Below are 22,194 nucleotides of genomic sequence, written 5' to 3'. Positions count from 1 at the left end.
TGATATGGGACCTGTAGTCCCCTGCAGTCAATGGCAATGTCTAACCAGCAGCATACACAGTACTGCTCTGGTACAGTCCAAGACAAAAACCAAGGGGAGGGAGGTGGGGGGGGCTGTCCACTGTTGGTCTGTGATGGTCCTGGGTGTGTCCCGTGTGCGCTGGAGCACGTCGTGTTGAAAAGTACTCTCTGCATCCCGCCTCTTCAGGAGTTCCAGGTGGCTCCTGGGTGTTGTTGTCCCCCAGTAACCGATGCTGGCAATAGGACCGCAACAGGACTTCCAAGCTCTTTCTCTTGTTAGGTTTTGGCTCAATGTCACTGTAAATAAGCAAATTGTCAAGCATTATCCTGTTTAAATAGCAATGGGGAACAGCATGTCCCCAATGCCTCTCCCTGCTTTTATGGTTCAAATGTATTTGTGTTTTACCAAAATAATACGTACTTAATCGGCCTGCGAGTCAAAATCAAGGGCAAAGATGGGTGTGTGTGGAAATACTGTTTAAGCATAAGGGGAATTGGAGAGAGAAAGGGGTGATATAGGTATGGAAGTGGGTAGTAAGGATGAATAACAGCCCTCACCACAGGGCTTAGTCCACCCTCTTAAAGTAGTCTAGAAGATTGTGGTCAGTCTGGTAGATCTTGTGTGGTCAGTCTGGTAGATCTTGTTGTCCAACATTAGAGTTTAGGAAGTTGTGACCGTATCGCATAGTGACTCTCAGAACTCGAAGATAATTAGGACATTGGAGTGGACTTCCATTTTTCATAGATTATAGCCTGTTTGGAACAGGGAGACCTACTTTTATGCAGTCTAATTTAAGGTGCATTTTCTCTTTAATAAATCTGTTCTGTTAGCCTACAAATCATTGCCACTCTACGATAAGCTTATTTCTGTATGATAAGCTGCAATTGAAGTTTTCTTAAGGAGCACTCAGATTGTATTTGCAAAGCATCTGCATATTGATCAGTTTACCTTTACAGCAGGCACATTATCCTTGAGTATTCTTGCCGTAATTGGAGGGCGGCACTTTCTTGCTTTTGTAATGTAGTTTTTGATTATTAGTAAAGAACATACAATGCAGAAGTCACCTAGTTACAGTGGTCAAACATTGTGGGCACTTAGCAAATATACATATACATTGGCTGCACGTTCAAGGAGTGCCATTGTCTGTACTTAGAAGCACCTTTTTTTATTTGACCCTAAGCAGGAAATGTGGTCTCTAAAGCCCACTTTCAAACCTGTGACCATGGGGGGGTTAGTTTTTTTCTTTCTTTTCAGCTGCTGAATCTACCCATTGTGATTAGCGTGTTTTGCCTAGCACGTTCACAGGAAATGCACCAAATATTTTTTTTTCTTTCATACATTTCCTATTGATCGCAGTCAGTTGATATTTTTTTGTTCAATCAGATGCCTCTTCTTGGTGCAGCTTATTGGGTACTCTTGTCACCAGCAATGCAATGTTCATATCCTGGAAATTCATTTAATTTGCTGCATTTTGAGAGTTGGAGTGCTCTAGATTTCTCATTTAGACTAAAGAGAAACTAAACTAGAAAATAGTGGCCATAATATGGCTTTATCTGGTGAACGTATGTTCTTGATGCTACGCGTCAGTCCTAAGATGTTTTCCTTTGTTCCTTTATTGGGTAGGAATGTGTTCTTCCCTCAACCTCAGTCTTTGAGCCTTTGCTAAAACAATTTGATTTCTTCCTTAATGCATGCCTCTCACTAATGCTTCTTGTCACGAGGCGCTGATGGAACCTGTGACAAAGAGAATCTTGTGCATATTTCTGTGGTCGGGGAGGCATTAACAGTTTATTTCAAAGTTGTCAATGTGACAAAGGCTTGGGCTTCCTTTTCTGTTTGTGTAGGGCTTTGAAGAAAATGATGTTGCTTTGACACTCAATTTGAAATACTAGTGCTGCAGAAACGGGTTGGAGGACTCTTGCTGTGCTTTCTTTTGTGGGCACTACTTAGGTAGCCAATTTGGTCTGTAGTACAGTGGCTGTTCACTGAAAGAGAAACATTTGCTTGTAGCAGAGCTGTAATTACGAACCTTCAAATATTTGCCCCAACTTTTTGTTGAGATAGTCTGCTTACTTCTAAAAGAAGTTATTTCACTGCAATATGTGTATAGTGGAAGCTTTAGGTTTTTATTGGAGCAATGTCTTGCACTTCCAAACAGGAAAAAAAAGAAAATCCTATGTCGAACCTGTTTTTCTTGGCATCTGTGTGGCATTTGTCTGAATCTGACTGTTGAAGAATTGTTCATGCTTCTGTAAAAGCAGTTTTCTCTCTAAATCGGTAACGTTGATGGGTTAGGTACCTAGTTGGGTTGGCAAGACATCTGTTTAACTGTCTCTTTCTACACAGGTAGACGGAAGAAGCCTATCCCCATGCAGGATGCTGCTGACGGGGAGTGTGAAGTGTTGAGACGTGATGCCAGCTTGGACTTACAGAACTGGCTTCCAGGTGAAGATGAAAAAAGGGTTGACCTGAATCCCTACAGTATGCAGGACCCCTCCTCCTTGTATTCTGTAATCAGTAAGTAGTCCTTTAGAGCTTTCAATGCCTACCTTCATGAATAAATGCAATGTGAACCTGAATGAGCATTCATTGGAATTTATGCTTTTAGCATGTTGTGCAACTTTTCCGGGTGGTATCTGTTGGCATTTGTAATAAGGGTTTTGTCGTTTTGGTGCATAATTTGTTAAATAGTAAAGGGCCCGTATGACCTTAATTTTGAGGCTCTCTCGTTTTGCTTCCATGTCATTATGAATCTGCTGATTGTGAAGCATTATCCTGCTTATATAGCAGAGGGGAAGAGTGTCCCAAATGTCTCACCCTGCTTTATAGTTCAACTCTATTTGTTTGACCAAAATCCATACTTCCCTACAACCATCGGCAAGTGAGTAAGAGTAGGAAGGGTACTGGTGGACAGGGGTGGCAGATATGTAGGGATAACTGGAGCTAGTGAGGAGAAATAAGAGACCCCCCCCCCCCCCCCCAATAGGGCTTAGTCCATCATATCAAACCAGTTTATATGATTTGGATCAGTCCAGTAAATCTCCTTGTCCAACATGACTTAGAGTTCGGTCAAACACCTTTAATTAATGATAATTATAATAATTTACTCTATACCTATGAGGTCCCTAGGTTTTTGCAGCCACTCTGCATGTTTTGGCAAAAAAATTAATATATGTTGGAAAGCATTCGTTTGTCATACGCCCTGGTAATTAACAATTTCTCCAAAGGGGGCATGAGACCTACTGGCATTTGGTTGGATTGTGGGGTGTTGCCCAATATTTAATATGAATTTACCTCCCATCTATCCCTATCAAATGCCATAGTTTGGTTTAATTTGTTGAGTCCGTCAGACCGCTGAGGTCATATGTTGCCTATTCTTTTGCCGTCGCATCTTACCAGGTGCAGTACTCCTTGCCCATCATCGCCAAAGCAAAAGTAGGGTTGCCGACAATGGGCATGAGTCAGGAGGGGTGCGTGGATAAACTTCTAACAATGGCAGTGCTATTACAGGCCTCTACAGTAGCTTGCACTACTGGCGAGATATGTACACTTTGAAGTCTAATTTCTTTAGAAAGCCATGGTAACTTTCAAATCTGTATCCCTGTATGGTTTGGTCAATAAAGCTCCAGTGCTTCTATGTGAGGGGCCTATTCCATTTAACCTGGTATCTCAGATGGCTAGATAACTGAAGAGATGAGTTGTGGCTAGGTCACCCGCTGCCACAGACAATTATGCCCTCTCTCTTGCTCTGCAAGTTTTATTGCTAACCGAGGTAAATGCTTCAATAATCTGTTGCCATTTATGTAAAATAAGGATCCACAAATTGAAGGTGATAAGTAGAGATTTATTGGAAGAAAGATCCCATCCACAGGTGAGCATCCAGCCAGCATTAAAGTAGGATAGCAACTGCTTGGTGATCAAAGGATAACATTCCATAAGAGAATCCAGTGCCTCATGACATCAGCGCAGCTATGTCATGAGGCACAGACACACAGAACCACGATGCCACAATTTACACAAAAGATGTGATGGTGGTTGTAGTGGAGGTGTCTTGCATAACGTAAACGTTTTGCTTAAAATGGCCATTTTGACAGCTTCTGTACTCCCCACCTGGCATAGTCCCCCAGAGTGCCAAGACCACAAACTCGGGAGTACCTGTGTACTCCTGTTGTAAGTGCCACTTGAATGCTAGGGACCGGGAAAGGTTGGATATTTTTGCTGCGGAGTCGCCGGGAGGGACGAGGGGGGGGGGGGGGGGTGAGAGAAATTACTTGGGTGTTTAATGCAATGTGCCAATGTACCTTTTTACCATCGTGCTTGTAACAAATGTCACCTGTTTTCTTTTTGGTTCACATACATATGAAAACCTTTGAAAAAAGACTGCAAGCCTGTGTGGGTGGTGGAGACGAGCTCTCTATAGTTAAACTCAACTGTTTTCTCCGATGAGGGGCATATTTTGAGTCCCAGGTATTGCACCCTTTTTCGTGCCCACGGAAGAGGAAATGGGCGTTTCAATATGGACTTATCCCACTGCGGGTTAAGGTTAAGAATATACGTTTTTTAGCTATTCACCTTAAAACTAGAGACTCTGCTGAATGCTTTGAATCTTTTCAGGTAGGCTGGGATTGAATTGTTTGGGAGTGAGAAGGCAACCAATTACATCATCTGCGTGGAGAGCCAGCTTATGTTTCTGCTGTCCTATAGGGAACCCAGAAATCTGATCGTCTCTGCCAGGGGTTCCATATAAAAAATAAAAAAGAAGCGGCAACAAAGGGCTTCTCTTCAAAGACCTGTAACATGATGCTGTTGACCCTCCCCTCAGCTAATGGGCCATACCCATTTCTTAAACCAGGGTCTTACACGCACCCTATCATGGCTGCTCTGTAGCAAGGGCCAGTTGACACTATCAAACGTAGGAGTACTGGAATTCGGGCAAGGGATGCCTTATCTGTTATGTGCAGTAACTTTTTATACAATCTCCATGAGCACTTGGGTACCATATGGACAGTCAGGGGAAGTCTCTGATACCTTTCCACTAGTAAGTGGGGTACGCATTGGTGCATGTTGGCACCCCTGTGTTTTATTTTGCATATCAATGATTTGAACATTCATCTATTAAGTTCTACTGGGGAGGTGTCAAAAATTGCCAACTCTGCTGTCCTGTCATTATTACATGCCGATGAGTTTTGTTGGCTAGAACACCCTGTGTATTCAGCATCTTAGTAGAACTTTTGTCATTCATGAATACCCTTGACATGAAAACTAATTTTGGGAAATCTCACATAATGGCCTGTGGACCCGGTAGAAAAACCCTGACCGCCTTAAATCCGAATGAGCAAGAACTCAGTGCAATATGGGACTTTTGTTATTTGGTCTTGGTGTTTGACGCAGGCAATTCCTGACCGCCACAAGTAAACACAGCTCGTCTGAGACATGGAACAGCGGCAGGCTCCCTTTTTAATTTTGCCAAGAAAGAAGGTAGGTCCACCATTTTCCCCCTTCCTTAAAGTTTCTAAAATGCAGTGTATCCCTACATCATCGTACGGAGCAGGGTTGTAGGGACTCCATAATGTTGCTCCCATACAGACAGAAGAAAACAGAATCTGTAGGCGGTTAATGAATCTCCCGCCTTCTAGTACTAATTTTATCTTCCACTCTGAATTGAATTTAGCATACATTTTAGACATCATGAAATTGGCACCTCTCCTGCTTTGGGTCTGTGTGTGGAGTAACACAGGCAAGTTTTGACAGATCAGTAATGGTGGACTGCCTTAGGCTAAGCAAGGCATTCCATCCCTTGGCTGACAATTGTCAGCAAATCTTTTGCAGACATTGGTGTACCTGAATTGATTAGTACCCCTGGTTCAATTATCTCCAATAGGAGGGTCGTTCAGTCTAGGTATCCTATATGTGCCTCCTCGCAGAGAATTCAAGAAGCTACAACAACAAAAAGTTTGTAATTACTATTTTACTCTTACGACAAGCCACTTCCCTGTATTTTACTCTGGAGTTTACACATTGGAAAAGGCCCCTTCTTATTAGATTTAGATCTGGAACGGTAAGGCGCTTAACATGCTTTTCAGACGAGGCAAAAGTGTGGGACACCTTATTGTTTCCTTGCCCTTGTAATGGTATTGCAGAACAGGCTCTGCTGCATTTGACTTTTTTTGCAGCTCATATCGTAAACATTTAGCTCTGCCTTAAACCACACTGAAAAAGTTAGCCTTTCAGAAATGCAGAGGTATTAATCTTTCTTCAAACTTTAAACAGCCCAGATAATTTTTAGAAGGTGTGCTGTTTTTTTTTCTTTAATGGCCATTTACTGCAGAAAGTCTATGGAGGGGAATTAGGAGGGCAGGTCGGATATTTATTGGGTTAATGTATTGTATCTGTGGCCTGTTTGTATGAACAGTAGGACTTTGTAACAATGTTTATTGGTTATGTGTATGAGAATGTTATTTGATAGACTATCTATAATTCATGATAATTGTTTTTAAAGCTGTTTATGCTTTTATGATCGTTCTAAAGATCGAGTGAAGATTTTGAATGGACTATAATTCTGTGCAGTATTCGGTATTATTGCTCCGGGTCCTCCCAGCATGAACGCTGCTTGATCTTGGTCGATAATGCCTTGCATGTATTAGCTAATGCCTTTAGCTAGTATGCCCATAAAGAGTTTGGCGTCTGAAAGGGAACTGGGTCTATATGAGGAGCAAAGAGTAGGGTCCTTCTCCTGTTAGGGAAGCACTGTTAACAGTCTCACACACTCCTTCTTTAAAATGGCATGTTCTCATTGCCTCCCTTTCATGCTCACTACTATAGCTAGGTGAAACTGCATTACAAACCTTTGTGCTGTAGGGATTAGAGGGACAACCTCAAAACGCAGGCATGCGGCTGGCAAACACAGATCAGGAGGTAATGCGAGTCATTCGATAGAGGGTTGTGTTCAGTTGCCTTTTCACCTCCATTAGAGGCAGCACCTAATCTAGGCCAGTCTGCAACAGTACATAAGAGGGAAGGGGCAGACAAGCAGGGTAGAGATAAGTGAGGTTTGAGTGGATGATGTCTTTGGGATTTTTAGGAAGTGATGAGGACACTAAAACAGAGCTCTTTTGGGCCTTTTTTCTCATGTACACTGTCGAAAACTGGGCTTTTGTTGCATTTGGCCGTTCGGGACATGACACAATCCTGTATGTCATGCCATAGTCACTGCATCTAATGTATGCAAGTCACCCCTACAGCAGACCATTGAGGCCTAAGGCAGGGTGCATTATATTTTACGGGAGGACATATCTGCATGAGCAGATAGGCCCCTATGATGTCTACTTCCATTAATAGATATTGCAAGTGAGTAGGAAAGCCATCTTTTTTTGGATAATCACGTTTATTACATTTTCCAAGAACAAAAAATACATTGGTAGCAAATCAGACACATTATTCAGATACATGACATTTAAGACTACGACGTCGACTCACAAGGCACTTTTGGACGGAGCACTGCCCCAGCCTGTAACTCCCCATATACATAACCCGCTCGAACCCTTTAAACGGGCAGTAAATTAAACCATTTGCCCCATATTTTGCCGGAGCTCTGGGCAACCCCGGGCCTCAAAGAGGGGTTCTTCTTGGGTACCACACCAATCCACACCCAGCCTCCATTTCCGCATGGTGGGTGGCTTGTCCTGGGACTAGCGTGCCGCAATATCACGCTTCGCCACTGCCGTTTCTAGGAGCGCTTGGCGCCGGTTTCCATCGAGACCATCGGACACCCCCAGGATCAGGCGTAGCGGGTCGTGGGGCACCTCCCACCCTAGGGTCTGTGTGAGCTCAAGTTACACCCCTGCCCAGAACGGCGCCACGGTGGGACATTGCCACACCATGTGGTAAAAATCAGCTGGGGAGTGGTTGCAGCGCGGGCAGGATTAGGAGGGCCGCAGTTGGGCACTGTACAGACGTGTAGGGGTGAGGTATGCCATGTGTAGATAATAGTTGGACTAGACGCAACTTGGAGGAGGTCGTCAAGGGCTTGGGTGCCATAAGGGCGTCCCTCCAATCCGTGTCCTCTAGGAGACCCAGCCACCCCACCCAGCGGTCGCGAAGCAGGTCTAGGGATGCTGGCCGTTGTTCACGAAGGAGCGATAAATACCCAACACCCCCCTCTGCCCAGGTTCCCCATCATCACTTGGGCCTCCAGGGGGCTAAATTCCGGAAAAGAGGTGGGGGACAGAATGTGGGCCTGGAGGGCGTGCCTCAGCTGTAAATACTTGTAAATTTTGGGAGGAGTGGAGGGAATGGCGGTGTTGTAGGTCTGCAAAAGATCTGACCTGGTCCCCCACCCAGATGTCTCCCAGTAGCGAAATCCAAACGTGGTCCCATTTACAGAAGTTCGGGAGGGACGAGACCTCGCCTAGCCAGGCCCCACTCCACAGAGGCGTCTGCCTGGTGAGTTTCCGGTCCCACTAACGTAGGGTGGTTCGCCAGGCCATGAGCTCCGTTCTGGTTGACCTTAGAGGTACCCCCTGATACCTACCAGCCCTCTAGTGTTCTTGCTGACTTGGACTGTCCAGCCTGCCATCAGACCAGTTTCTGACCCATTGGAGGTGAGCGCTCTGCTCGGAGGACTGAAACAAAGCCTGCTCTAGGGAGGTGTTTTATACCTCTTCCAGGAAGGCAGGTAAATCGGCATCTCAAGGCAGAAGTCTTCAAAGGCCTCTGCCACCTTTGATATGCAAACCAACCAAGAGCTTACTCAAACGGGGAATTTCAACCCCCTGCCCCTTTCTGGGGAAGGATCCAGTATGTAGGCCTTGCAGTCTCAGAGACCTCTCTGAAAGAGTCCACTGCGCAAAGGGAGCCTCTCACAATAAAGATAGGAAAGGGATACCACTTCCCCAGGATCACAGCTTACTGAACTTTGGACGTTGCCTTGACTTGTCTACCGGTTTGTCTCACCGTCACCCTTCCCCTCTTCTCCCCATGCTGTGACTCTCACCCTCCCCTTTCCCACCTTAATTATCTGTCTATTTCCCCTACTCCAACCCCCCCTGAATCTCTCACCTTGCCTTCTTTTCCCCTAACACATTTGTGCTTATTGTTTATCTCTACCTTACAAGTAACTATGTTGCCATGCTATAAGAACTGTGTAACCTTTGTAACGATGTAACCTGTAACTATGATCTGATGCTCATGTAAAGCGCTCTGATACCTCCGGGTCTAGCCAGCGCTATATAAAACTTTTAAAATAAAATAAAAAATAAAATAAAGTACATGCTACCCCTTGGGTAACCCTCTTTAGTACCCATGCACTAAGTACCAGGGGTACTGTTTACTGGGAATTACAGGAGTGCTAAAGGTCTTGCCAATAGGGGAACAATATTCAGTTTTAGGGAAAGATCTGGCACTGGGGACCTGGATAGCAGTAACCCAGTGTACTTTTTTAAAAATTGCATCAGATACCAGGACACAAGTGGGGAGGACCATGTCAAAAAGGGCACTTTCCTACAACACCTAAAAGCATATCTTTACAAGATCAAAATTGCCTGGCTAACAATTGTGGCCACTAATGGGGGGACTTAAGGTTAAATTAATGTTATTGGTATCCCACCCCACTTGGTTGTTTGTTAGTTTAATCCATGATGATTCTCTACCAGGACATTCACTGTATTCTCTCTTCCTGTGTTGCCCCCTCAGGTCCAGGCCCAGTCACGTTTGAGTTGGCTGGGTTATAGTAGTCATCAAGTTGGGAGTTTTCCATCATAGTTAATACTGTGTCTTCTGGCAGTAGAGCTCCTTAAAGTCTGTTAGAAAATCACAGTAGGGGACCATCTAATTTGGTGAAGTTTGTAGTTTCTCCCGAGGCACTTTTAGAGAGCTTTTCTATGCTCAGAATCCACCACAGCCTCCGTGGGTGCCACCCTTTGCCCCCATTGAGCCAAAATGAACTGTCTGCCGCCTGGAGAAAGGCGATTTGACGTCCTTTCCTGCCCCTCCGAGGGTAACTATCCTCAACTGGATGGCCCACTATTATGAGCTCTGAGCATCAGTTCCAAGTCCCCCTTCCCCATGATCAGACCTGTTCATGTCAATAAACCAGTTCAAAATGGCTGCGTTTTCAGGTAGGACTAGAGAAAGTGTTAATGAGCCCACCACCCGCATCCTCTTGTGCTGTTTAGGGGCCTATCCCTGTTCATATGGGCAAGCTGCACTTTAGTGTAACATTGCCCATATAGGATTTTAAGTGTTATCTCCCTTCTGGCTGATCCACTTTCTTCTTTGTACCTGGACCCGTTTTGTGTCCCAGTCCATCCCAGTTTCTTGTGTTGTACAAAGCCATACTGCGCCACCAATCACGAGCCTAAACTTTGAGTCTGGAGAGTTCTTCAGCAATTTGGCAGCTGGGAATTTTCTACAGGTTAGAGTACTCACCAGAAAGAGGGTTACTAAATGTAACCCACTTGTTCAACACAATATAAGATTTCCTGTGCATTGTAAGTTTCTCGGAGCGATCCCAAATCTCCACAAAACAAAAATCTCTACTTGCAAGGAAAAAGAATAGCAACATTTCTGCCTAGCACTAGATTGCAGATATATGCAAAGCATATGATTTATAGCACTCAAAGTAACAAAACTGATTGTTTGGGAAGTAACTTTATCCGTTTTTGTGTGATTTTGCCAAACCAATAAAACCAGTTGTGTTTATAGCTTGTATAAATAGTACTCAACACTGCAACAAGCGGAAAAAAATGTGTGACCTGCCAAAGCCATCACTTAATAAAAGAGGTATTACACCTATGACATGCTTAAGGTAATGCTCACCCACTGTGCCACTAGAGATCTTATTCTATCAGTATTACTGACTGCAAAAATCAGATCATTCCTATCTCATATCTTGTTACATTTCCGTTGGTACTGCCTGCCTTACAATTTGTTCCACTAAATTCCTTTTGTATGCCTATTGCGATTTAATAATATCCTATTGATTGCTGTAATTCTATTTTCATCCAGTGCCTATAAAAAAGGCCAGAAAAGGTGAATTCTGATGTGTTGTAAATGCTTGTTTATATTTAAAGATTTTACTGCATAACATTTTGTAAAACTAACTTCTAGTTTCTCTGATCAGTAACTGAGTGAAGACTACGTGAGAAGATGCCATTGCTATCATACTAGAATCTTGCATCTGATAGAGACTACTAGCCGCAGATTCCTTAACGTAGAATGATCCCCTGGCGTGAGACTGGATCCGGAAAACTTTTTGCCACAGCATCCCTGCGTGCCGGGGGGACAGCACCATGTGACTCCGCCCTGACAACGTCTGCATCCATGACGTCAGCAAGGATACGCGAATCCCACCCCAGCGCACCTACGTCAGTTTTTTTCTCTTTTCCGCATGCAATGTGGATCCGGATAGTGTCCTGGCCTATTTTTGGGCCTTCTATTCTTTTACACGTTTTGGGCGTTAAGTGGAACAGTGTGCGAATGCCTTTGGACTTTAATACGTGTACCTCCTGTGCGTGTCCCTTTGTTGGCTACGGATTCTCACCCAATTTGCATGTGGTGTCTGGGTGAACACCACGACTCTGAGAGCTGCAACGCCTGCCAGCACCTTAAGCCTATGTCAAGGCGGAAGGGCCGGATGAAGTTGCTGTCTGGTGTCATCCCAGTGTCTGTCCCCTACCTTGGAAGTAAGGGACTGCCGGTTTCGTCTGCGACATAGTCTTTTGCCGCGGCCCCAAGGGCGTGGCTCACCGGCTGGTAGGTCCTTTAGTTTGTCTCCGAGGCCTTGTCCCCTTTTCGCGGTGGGCGCCTGCTCCCCCGGGACATGCGCCCCCACCGGTCGCCTTCCTACCCGCCGTTTCCCGGCTCAGAGGCGACTAGGACCCAAATGACAACCTACGCAGTGGCACTGCAGGCTTCTTTGGCCCTTCCTCCACCTCCCTATACGTCCGTGAAACCCTTGCCTCGCGCAATGCCTTCCGCAGAGTCACCGACCGCTCCAGCCCTGGAATTTCCGGCTCCAGGTAGGAGGGTGGAGCTGTCTAGGTGCAGTCCTTTTGGGCTCCCGTCTTTGGCGTCTAGCATCCCTGCCTCCCCGCAAATCCCTACGGGGCTCCCTGTGGTGTCGCAGGAGACTGCTGTGACTCCGGGCTTGCCCCTGGGTCCTGCTCGGTCTTCTAACCAGGCAGCTGCCTAGCCAGATGCAGAGCCGGCGTGTTTCGGCGCCAGGAGCCTTCCTCCCCCGCTCCGGTGGAGTCTTGGGTGGAGGCAGGGACCTGGGGTGCTTTCCCGGGTCCTTGGCGCAGGCGGCTGCCCCGTCTGAGGCCGAGCCGGCGCCTTTTCGTCGCAGACCTTGCACTAACGTTGTGGTGGCATGAGTCGACGCGGTGCCGCAAGTGTCCCCTCAAGCGCCGGGTGACGTCGATCTGGCACCGGTGGCAGACTCCATGGTGCCGCATCGGGTTCTGGAGTCATCCCCTGAGGGCCCTTCTCCAGAGGTTGGCCATTTGTTGGTGTGTTCCTCCCCGGAGACAGGGAGCCGTACTGTTGCCTTTTAACAGGCATCTTCCAGGGAGGGCTCCTCGCTGCCCCATGGCCTAAATCCTTAAACCCTTCTTTCCGTGTCTCGTGGATGGTTTTCTCCCCGGCCCTTCTGCCTCCTCAGGTTCCCCATTCATCTGTGGACCCCCACTATTCCGGGGATGGCCGCTTCCCCCTAGACATGGGGATGGACGGCTCAGTCTGCAGCCGTTGCCCACGGAGAAACTACTTTCTCTTCCGCTGCACCCTACGAAGGCTAGTGTTGCTTTTGTTTGTGCCATTTCCACGGCCGCTGGTATTCTGTGGATGGGTGAACCTGTCGCACTGTTTCCTGTGGACAACCTTTTGGAAGTTCTCCACCTGGGCTCTGGAGGACGGGAGTTGTTCCTTCTCTTTGAAGCGCCACTCTACAATTCTCTTATGGGGGCGCCCTGCCACGGGTGATCTGGTGCCTCTGGCGCTGCGGCATCGCCACCACCCTGCTCCGCATGACCCTGTCTGTCACTCTGTCAGAGAAAAATAACAATGTGCTCGTGGCACGTCCATGGTTTCAAAGAAATGGAACAAGACCAAGAGACTATTTCCTTCCTGAGTTAATTCGACATAATTCTCTTGCAGAAAACATGGAATATCACCCCCAGACAAATTGCGGGATACGAAGAACACCACGTAATGGCGGAAAAAATCGCAAAGTATGGACACCCAAGGGGGGGGGTTATCTAAATACATAACAAATGAACTCCATTGTACGATTGAGATAATGGAGTCAGGGGTAAATTGGATACAAGTCACAAAACTAGAAAATAAATAACCTCTAAATGGAGTAGGGTTGAAGCTACTGGTTTTAAACGTATACATCCACCCTGAGAAGTCTACAAAAATCAAAAAACTGTTGGAGCTAACAAACCTAATAAAAACATTACAAACACACCAATTTCACGGGATTCTAATCACAGGTGATTTCAATAGTACCCTGACAAGAGTCAAAGGTAATAAAAGCAAAATCCAAATAATATGGAACAATCTGGAATCTTAGGGACTAGTGACTCTAAATGCAAACACGAAGGGCGATCAACCTGCAAGAATCACCTTTTCGTGTGGAAACAAAAACTCCATAATAGATTTCACATTAATTAGCTAAGACCTCATACAGCTGGTCAATCTCTTCGGCATTGTAACACGACCGGAAAGCGACCATTTCCCGCAAGAAACTATACTAAGCTTAAACATCCAACAAAAATAGAGTACCGCGTCACTAGCTATAATCCCGGAAATATATAATCTAAGGAAACTCAAATGGAGAGGCCCCATAATTATTGAGATAATGGAAACCGTGTATATGCATGCATACAAGACGGCGGCCCTGGAATCCCGTTCATTTGCAAAAAACTGGGAATACTTACACACCCTTGTGCTAGAAAAATTTGCGGCAAAGCCAGTAGTGAAACTTGCATATGATTCCAACAAAGAGCCATGGTATACCACAAAGCTAAGAGATAATAAAAAAAAAGGGAAATTGCTAAAAAATTAAGATTAAAGGCTGAAACAAACAGACTGGGAAAAGATATAGAAAATAGTGAGATCAAGAAAATGAGAAAAGAATACAAAGAAGAATGTAGAAAGGCAAAAAGGCTCCATACTGGGAAAATATGGGAAGATCTGCTATGGACAAGTAAACTACCAAACAGCAGGCAATTTTGGGGCATAATCAATAAATTATCTAAAGGAACAAGAGTGCAGCAAAATATGGGAATAAGTGAAACAACATGGCTACAATATATCGACAGCCTGTACAATACCCACACGTACCAATTCCCGTGCAAAGAATTAAGCAAAGATACAGCAAAAGGAACAGTATTGGGAAGTGTAGTAATCACACATGAAAAAGAACGGGAAGAAGATACAACTAGTGGGGAACCTGAAGACCTATTCCCATTAACAGTGAAACAAACAACCTTTCTGATAGAAAAAATTTAAAGCCAAAGGCGCCGCAGGTCCAAACGGGCTACCAAACGCCCTATTTAAACAAGATCCTGACTTCTGGACAAACTATCTCACTCCATTTTTTAACCAACTGTTTATTGACAATAAGATCCCACGGTCCTGATATGGCAACATCTTCAACCCTATTTATAATAATGGGAGCAGAATGGAACCCGGGAACTACAGGCTAATAGCCCTCATCGATGTAGAGGCAAAGCTTTTCGCATCTCGCATATTAAGTCATCTACAGGAATGGATAAACAAAAACAAAATAGTTCTGAAGTTCCAAACATGTTTTAGGGAAGGCATGGGTTTCACCACAAATCTTTCAGTACTGTCGCTATTAATAGAAAGAGCAGAAAAAAAGAAGGCAGGATTACTGGCATGCTATATTGATTTAAAATCCGCCTTCGATAGTTTCAAGAGACAGTCTGTGGAAAAAAACTAGAATCATGGGGCCTCCCGCAGAAACTAATAGACATTATAATAGCTTTATATAGTGAAACATGGGCCAAAGTAAAGCTTGGAGATGGGAGAAGGATATCATCACAAATAAACATATGAAATGGCCTAAAACAGGGCTGCGTGCTCTCTCCAAGCCTATTTACCGTATTCCTAGCAGATTTAAATAGTCACCTGCAACATGTAAACTGACATCCACCAAAACTGGCAAACTAATCAATTCAGTTTCTACAATATGCCGATGACATCGTGGTATTAAGTCAAACCCCGATAGGCCTACAAAGGGTCATAAACAAATTAACCGATTATTTCGACCTAGTAGGCCTGGAACTGAATAATAAAAAAACAAAGGTAGTGAGACTGGCGGGCCCAAGCAGAGGAACATTCAAATGGTATGCAAAAAATACACAAATTGAGGAGATAACGACATACAAATATTTGGGTATTAAACTGAGCAGAAACATGTCCCTGGTGGATCAAAAATGGGAAATCGCAGCTAAAGACCAATCGCTCACCTTCAAACTGCTTCAAAAGAAACTACAATGCCCCTCATATGGTCACCTTTTAAAAGTGATGGCAGCCCAACTGCTACCAACCTTGTCTTCCGGGTTGGAAATATGGCACGGGAAAGAAATTGACATCCTAAATAAACTACAGACAAAAGTATATAAATCTGTGTTCAATCTTTTTAAAGGATTATCCCCAGCGCAAATACACCTGGTATTTGGTCTACAAAACCAAGTCTACCAAAGGAAAGCTGTCTTCGCAAAATGGTGCTGGAAACTTAGAGCATCAGAAACAGGATCATTGAATAATCTATGTTGGCTGGAAATTAAGAAACAATATGACCAAAAAGAACCAAACACTTGGGGCGATTACTTGCAAACTGCATTGGAAATACTAAACTTCGAGGAAATTTGGAACAGCCATTTGGAACAAACCGCATTTAACAAAATGTATAAACTAAATGCAAAGTTACTATCCTTGGTAGAAGACAAAAGGATTTTGGCCTAACGCCGTCATGCATGGACTGTAATCAATTCATTTAAAAGATTAAAACCTCAATTTTATCTTGAAGCTCACTTCCAGCTATCGCTAAAAATGAAATTTATGGCATACAGACTGGGTAATCATTGCTCAAAAGACCTGATTCCGACGTGGAAAAGTAAACCGCAAGAAATGACATGCCGCCTATGTAGGTACCACACAAAAGTTGCACCATCTAATGTGCACGTGTGAGACAGTAAAAGAGGAAAGAAGAACATTGTTGAAATCAGTGCTAAACTCTTTAAAAATTCGAACCTGCAGGCAGGCGGTCACCAGTTGGATGGGTGCTATATCGAACATTCTTATATGCCGTGGAGTAAAATTCATGACTATAGTAGAGACTTTACTCTCGAAAGTTGAATAGATTAAGACTTGGGTCTGGAAAGCGAACTTCTTTTAGAAATTATGATTTTAAGAACATTAATTTTTATTTATTCTTTTACATTTGATTGTTATTTTATATGTATACTTTAGGGTTGTGATAAACCAAATAAAGTTAACTTTGACTGTCTGTCTTTCCTTCCACCCTTCTACTCAAGGCTTTCTTCTGCGGAATGCCTTTCCATGTTTGCCTGTAGTGTTTCCTCCGTCTCGGGAAGACCGGTGGTTGGATTTATGGGGGTGTAATGTCTTTGCTTCTTCCAGCGCTGCCTTGTGGGCACTTAACACTTTGTGTGTTGACCAGGGCTACTTCCAGTCTGTGGGACTCTGAGTTGTCTTTCGCATTTCTCCCATGAGGGTACTCGTGCTGATCTGAGGGGCCATGTGTTGGATGATAGTGAGTGGGCTGCGTTTATTCTTCGTGCCGGTTTGGATGTTGCCGATTCTCTTGGACGTGTTATGGCCACTTCTGTGGCTCTCCGTCGCCATGCCTGGCTACGTGATGCTGTTTTTCCTGAAAATGTCAGGGAACGCTTGGTTGATTTACCCTTTGACGGGGTCTTCTATTTAACACAGACTCCGCCATTCAGCGTCTTCTTGCGGGGCTCTGTTCTTCTCCTCCTCCTCAGTAGGTGGTTTTGTTGTTCATCCGGTTCTTAGTGGGAGGTGTTCTCACTGTTCCTGGAATCTGGTGTTGAGGTGCCTGTTACACTTTCTGTGAGGGATACTGTGCCCTCGGGGTCCTAAGTTGGTCTACCTCTTCAGTTTGTTCAGCCCCCTCTTTGCAAAGTGTGTTCTTTTTGACTGCTTGCCGTGTCCTACCCTACGTGGGGTATTTATAGCTTTTGGATAGCCCGTTCTTACACTGGGGAGGTGTGGACTCCCCTTTGCGGGTTCCTTGCCTTTCCTGGTGTTGCCGTTTGCCGTGGGTTCGTTTTCTTAGGCAGCTGCGATGTTGTGCTGCAGAGTTTTTGCAGTTTGTCAGACGTTTGGCCTGGTTCTTTGTCTGGTTCCAGAAGGAGTATTTTCCTGTGTTGACAACTTGTTTTCGCCCTACTTGTTTCTCCTCTTGTTTTCCGGCTGGTTGCTTGTTGGTACTCAGCTGTGCCCGCCTGGATGTTGTGGGCTGGCGTTTCGTTTTTGGCTGTCTGCTTCCAGCTGCGCCTGCCGGTTCTTCTGGTCCACAGCCAGGGGCCTTGGAGTGAGGCCTGGCGCCCCTGCTTCTGGTTTTTCAGGTGCCTTATGGGACTGTTTATTTTCCATGTGCCCTATTCCCGAGGTGCTGTTCTATCTGTCCTGTTGACGTCCAGCTATGTTGAGTTCGGCCGCCCAATACACTGGGTGTGTTCCCGGTGGAGGGCTCTTGCCCTAGTTTCTGCTCTTCTCCTTGGAGTCTCTGGGTTACTCTTCTTCCTCGGTGTTACCCTGTTTGCCTGTATCAGGAACTTTCGGTGGAGGTCCCTGGTACATTGGCTGCTGGCCTCCCTTTTTCATTTCCTGTACCTGGGGCTTCCGGTGGAGGTCCCTGGTTCATTGACTGCTGGTCTCCTTTCGTATTGCCTGTACCTGGGCCTTCCGTTGGAGGTCCCTCATACATTGGATAATGGCCTCCTTTCGCTTTGCCCTGCCTTCTCCTGTTTGATGAGGGCGTGGGGAGCTGCCGCTTGTCACTGTGACACATCCCCTGGGGGGGTGGTGTTCTCCGCCACACCGAGGTTCTTGTCTGCTGGACAGGGCTCTTTTCCCAGTCCCTGTGGCTCACCGCCTGTTGGAGAGGACTGGGTTATATCCCTATCCCAGCGAATGGTCCCCTGTCGTAGCATTGGGTTCGCCTGAGCGGGGGAGGTCACCTCGCAGACCCTCCTACCCCTTGGGTATGGCTAGTGTATCTATTCTATGTTAAGGAATCCGCGGCTAGTAGTCTCTATCAGATGTAAGAGTTATTTACCTCCGGTAACGATGTATCTGATAGACGATTCTAGCCGCAGATTCCTTCACGACCCCCCCTCCCCGTTCTGCAAGGGCCATCTTGGTTTTCTGCACTAGTCTGCTTCCGAGAGGTTGTCTTTTGAGAGTACTTTCTCTTCCTCTCCCTCCTTCTGGGGATGCTCCATTCTTGACTTTGATAGGCACTTCTGTGCCCCTGCAACCTGGTCTCCAGCGTGGGGTTTGCTTGTGGTTCTTCTTCCCTTTATTACTTGCACTTCTCTCTTTGGCAGTCCTTGGAGTTGAAGTGACTTGGCTGGTCTCAACCTTCGCTTTCGGGAGATTTTCTCCCTTCTGGTATTGCCTGAAGCTGAATGGTCATTGCTCTCGGTTCTGACCTCTGTGTCCCTTTCTGTTTTAGAGGGTGGCTGCAGACTTCTTGGTCTGCTGTGTATTTTTCACATGCTTCTGTCCTGGGGAGGCTGTTGTATTTGTTTGCCGGGTTGCTTTCCAGTAGCTGGCCCTGTTCTTTCATTCCAGATCTTGGTGCCCCAGTACCTGGCTCTATTCTGGATGGTGCTGTTCCTCACCATTGTTTCTTCCCTTCTGTTTAGCAGGGTTTTTTCGCACACTGTTCCAGTATTCTCAGTTTTGTTAGTGATGGCTCCGCGTTGTGGCGCGGAAAAGCTCTCAGAAGAAAACTGACGTAGGCTAGCTGGGGTGGGACTTAATGATGTTTCTCCAGTATTAGGGTGTCTTTCATAGATTCACATGCTTGAATATTCCCCGTCGTCAGAGTCCTATGGTAAATAAAATAGCAATAACATACTCATAATATGTATATGTAAAAACCTAACACATGAAATACACATTAGAAAAAGGTAGTAAATGCCTGGACATAATTCCACATAGGAATACATGAAGAGAGAAAAGACACTTGTAGTCTATTCCTGTCATTATCTTGGTCCAAACTGTAGCCAATCGGGCACCAGCAGCCCTCCAGAACCTTCTCCTCAGTACCTCAGATTTTCTACCGCACGTCGTGTGAAAGGGAGTCTCCCTGAGCTCTGCTAAGTTTTCTCTACTTCAGGTTTTTCCTGTGTTTTCAGCATGTCTACAAGTAAGAAGTCTCTTTTTTGACCTTGCTCTTGTGGAAAGCTACGCCTTTATTCAGAAGATCCACACAGTAAGTGTATTTACTGTCTTTACCCCGACCATGATGTGAGTAAATGTAAGTTCTGTAGAACTTTTTCTACAAAAACTCTAAAGAACAGGGAAGGCCGTCTCCTGCTGTGGCTTCAGAGACTTAAGGATAATGTACTTTCTGATGCTGATAGTCTCATGTCTGGTCGTTCCCAAGCAGCTTCAAAACGTAGTAGTGTGCAGGAGTCGCCTTCTCCATTCATTAAGAAGAAGAAATTGTCTTTCTTTGGCCCCTGCGGTGTCTTCACCTCTTCCTACTACTTCCACTCCCACGAGACCTAGCTCTCCGGCGTCTGCTGCATCTTCCTCATGTTTCTGTGAGAAAACATGTTTCTTCGTCGATGGGATCTGCCATCTCCGGCACGTCGACGATGACAGTGACTATGTCGTCGGCTTCAGGATCGTCGACAGGCTGCTTCGTCGACAAAGGTAACCCTTAGCTTCAAGACTGTGCCATCTATCATTCCGATTGCTTCGTTCTTGACAAAGTAAACCCCACCGTCGACGACCAAATCTTCGATGAAGAGTGTTAAGAAACCAGCTCCGTCGACGTCCGCCCTGTCGACGACAACTTCGTCGACGACAGCCCCGTCGACGACGACTCCGTCGAAGAAAAAGAAGTCCTCTTCGTCGTCGACGAAAGCTCAGTCGACGGTGCCTTTACCGTCGACGACGAGACCATAGACTATGGATTCTTCGTGTGGTTCCAGCAACTCCGTCGTCGTCCGCTCCACAGACGACTACTTCCGCGTTTGCCTCTCTGCCTTTGCTGCCACGGTCGTCCACTGGGTCTGCCACCGTCTACCCGCTTCACCAACGCCGCAAGGTGCCTATTGACCAGATTTCCATCACCAGTGATCCGCAACCTCCCTCGCCCTTGTTTGCCATGGACTCTGATCAGGACTCTAAGGATGATGTGCATGAGTCTTTTAGGGTGGCACATAGTCCATCTGATTTGATCATCAAGTGCCAGGATTATAGCAATGATGATGAGGACCAATATTTCCAGCAGGAGGAAACGCCTGTTCAAGTTCTTACTGCGGTGCCTTTGCCGCTCATCTCTAATCTCTAGCATATGTTGGACGACTATAATAGGCGTTTCCCACCTTCTCCGCAGGTACCTGCGGTTCCTTCTGTTTTGACGCCTGTTGCAGTGCCTGCTGTGGCTCCTCTGTTGCCTCTGCCAACTTCTGCTCCTCAAATACAAACGTCAGTTCGGATACACACGACTGTGTATGACGATGACGACGACGACGAAGATGACATTACTCCTGCCCGCGAAGATGGTGAGGTTCGCGATGATGATGATGAGGATATGGCGGAGTGGGATAATTATCAAGTTCAGACACCATCTCCCTCTCCGGTAACACCAGGAGATTCTCCTCCTGTGGACATTGCGAGTTTCCATCAGCTGATGGATAGGGCATGTTAGAAATGGGATTCCTGGTTGGCCAAGGCTTGCGCCAAGGCCAGGCAGAAATCACCATTCCTAGTTAGGGTAGGAAAGTCACCCGCCAAGACAACCCCTGCTCACCCCCTTGGTAGCTTGGCACGAGCAGTCAGGCCTATCTCGGAGGCGATGTGTAAAGCATTTGCGCATGCACCCCCAGCAACAACCTCCCGGGCCCCCCACAAAAGGAACTCCACACAAGATATATATGAAAATAGCCTTTGTATTGAAAAACACACTTAGATATAAATACGCAATTTACAAGGTGCCAGGGGCAAGGGCAGAGTTTACAAGGGACTATATACAGGACAGGGCCATGGGACCACTGCCAGGAATATGCACATGATGGAACTGGCATTTAGAACACATAACTGGGAGCTTCATGGAACTAGCAGTAGAACTCACTCTAACCAGTAACAACATACATGGGACATCGGATATTCAGGAGGGAAGGAATGACAAGGCACATAACGTAACAGGAGCACTTTTAGAGGTGCAACACAGAATACTCTCAGGGATCACATAAACATTAGCCAATAACTTTCCACAGGCCAGCTGGCCTTTCTGGGGCTAGGACCCCCCAATGTCTCAATGTCTGGACAGGCTAGCACGTAGACAGGAACGAACCTACACGTGTCAGCTGCCCACGAAGTGCTGGGCAGCTGAGGGGCATCGTGGGAGCCTCGCAGGCTCTGAGGAATAAATATGCACAGGGAGAGCCTCTCTGGACTCTTAAAACAAAGAACAGGCACTCGAGCCTCTCTGGGCTCGTAAAACTACAGTGGGCGTGGAGCCTCGGGGGCTCAAACAGGAATGCCCCCTGATCCTCTCGGGCTCTCCAGGCCTGTCCCAACGTTGGAGCCTCTCAGGGCTCGTGAATCATGTGGGGGCCTTCGCTGGAGTCCCCCCTCTGGGGACTCGATGTGGCCAGAAATGGGTAAAGAGCCTCTCAGGGCTCGGAAGCAATTTGGGGCCCAGGGGAGCCTCTCGGGCTCGGAACAGGCGGATTCCCTCTCGGGGGACTCTGCATTAGGTGAGGTTCCACGGGCCTCTGAGCGCCCCAGTGCTCGCAATGGAGGGGAGGGGCGGGCACCGGCAATGTGCCCCGACGCCCCTCCTCTCCCTCTCGTCACTCACCGGTCGGACGCGCTGGTCTCTCTCGCTCTCCGGGGCTCCCCCTTGCTCCT

General features: G+C 46.3%; 1 protein-coding gene across 1 annotated transcript in view; it reads left to right on the top strand.

Moving 5' to 3' along the window:
- The window catches only part of ESPL1 (extra spindle pole bodies like 1, separase), a 600,179-nt gene that overhangs the window by 379,233 nt on the left and 198,752 nt on the right, over nucleotides 1–22,194 (top strand). Inside the window, exon 20 of the mRNA XM_086929411.1 lies at nucleotides 2,368–2,538. Within this exon, the coding sequence (XP_086785537.1) occupies nucleotides 2,368–2,538 (171 nt within the window). The remainder of the gene's footprint in view (nucleotides 1–2,367; nucleotides 2,539–22,194) is intronic.

This window comes from Lissotriton vulgaris, chromosome 1_1, assembly GCF_964263255.1.
Source record: "Lissotriton vulgaris chromosome 1_1, aLisVul1.2, whole genome shotgun sequence".
NCBI classification, from domain to species: domain Eukaryota; kingdom Metazoa; phylum Chordata; class Amphibia; order Caudata; family Salamandridae; genus Lissotriton; species Lissotriton vulgaris.
The sequence above is the reverse complement of the archived record's forward strand: the minus strand, read 5'-3'. Positions and strand labels throughout refer to the sequence as shown.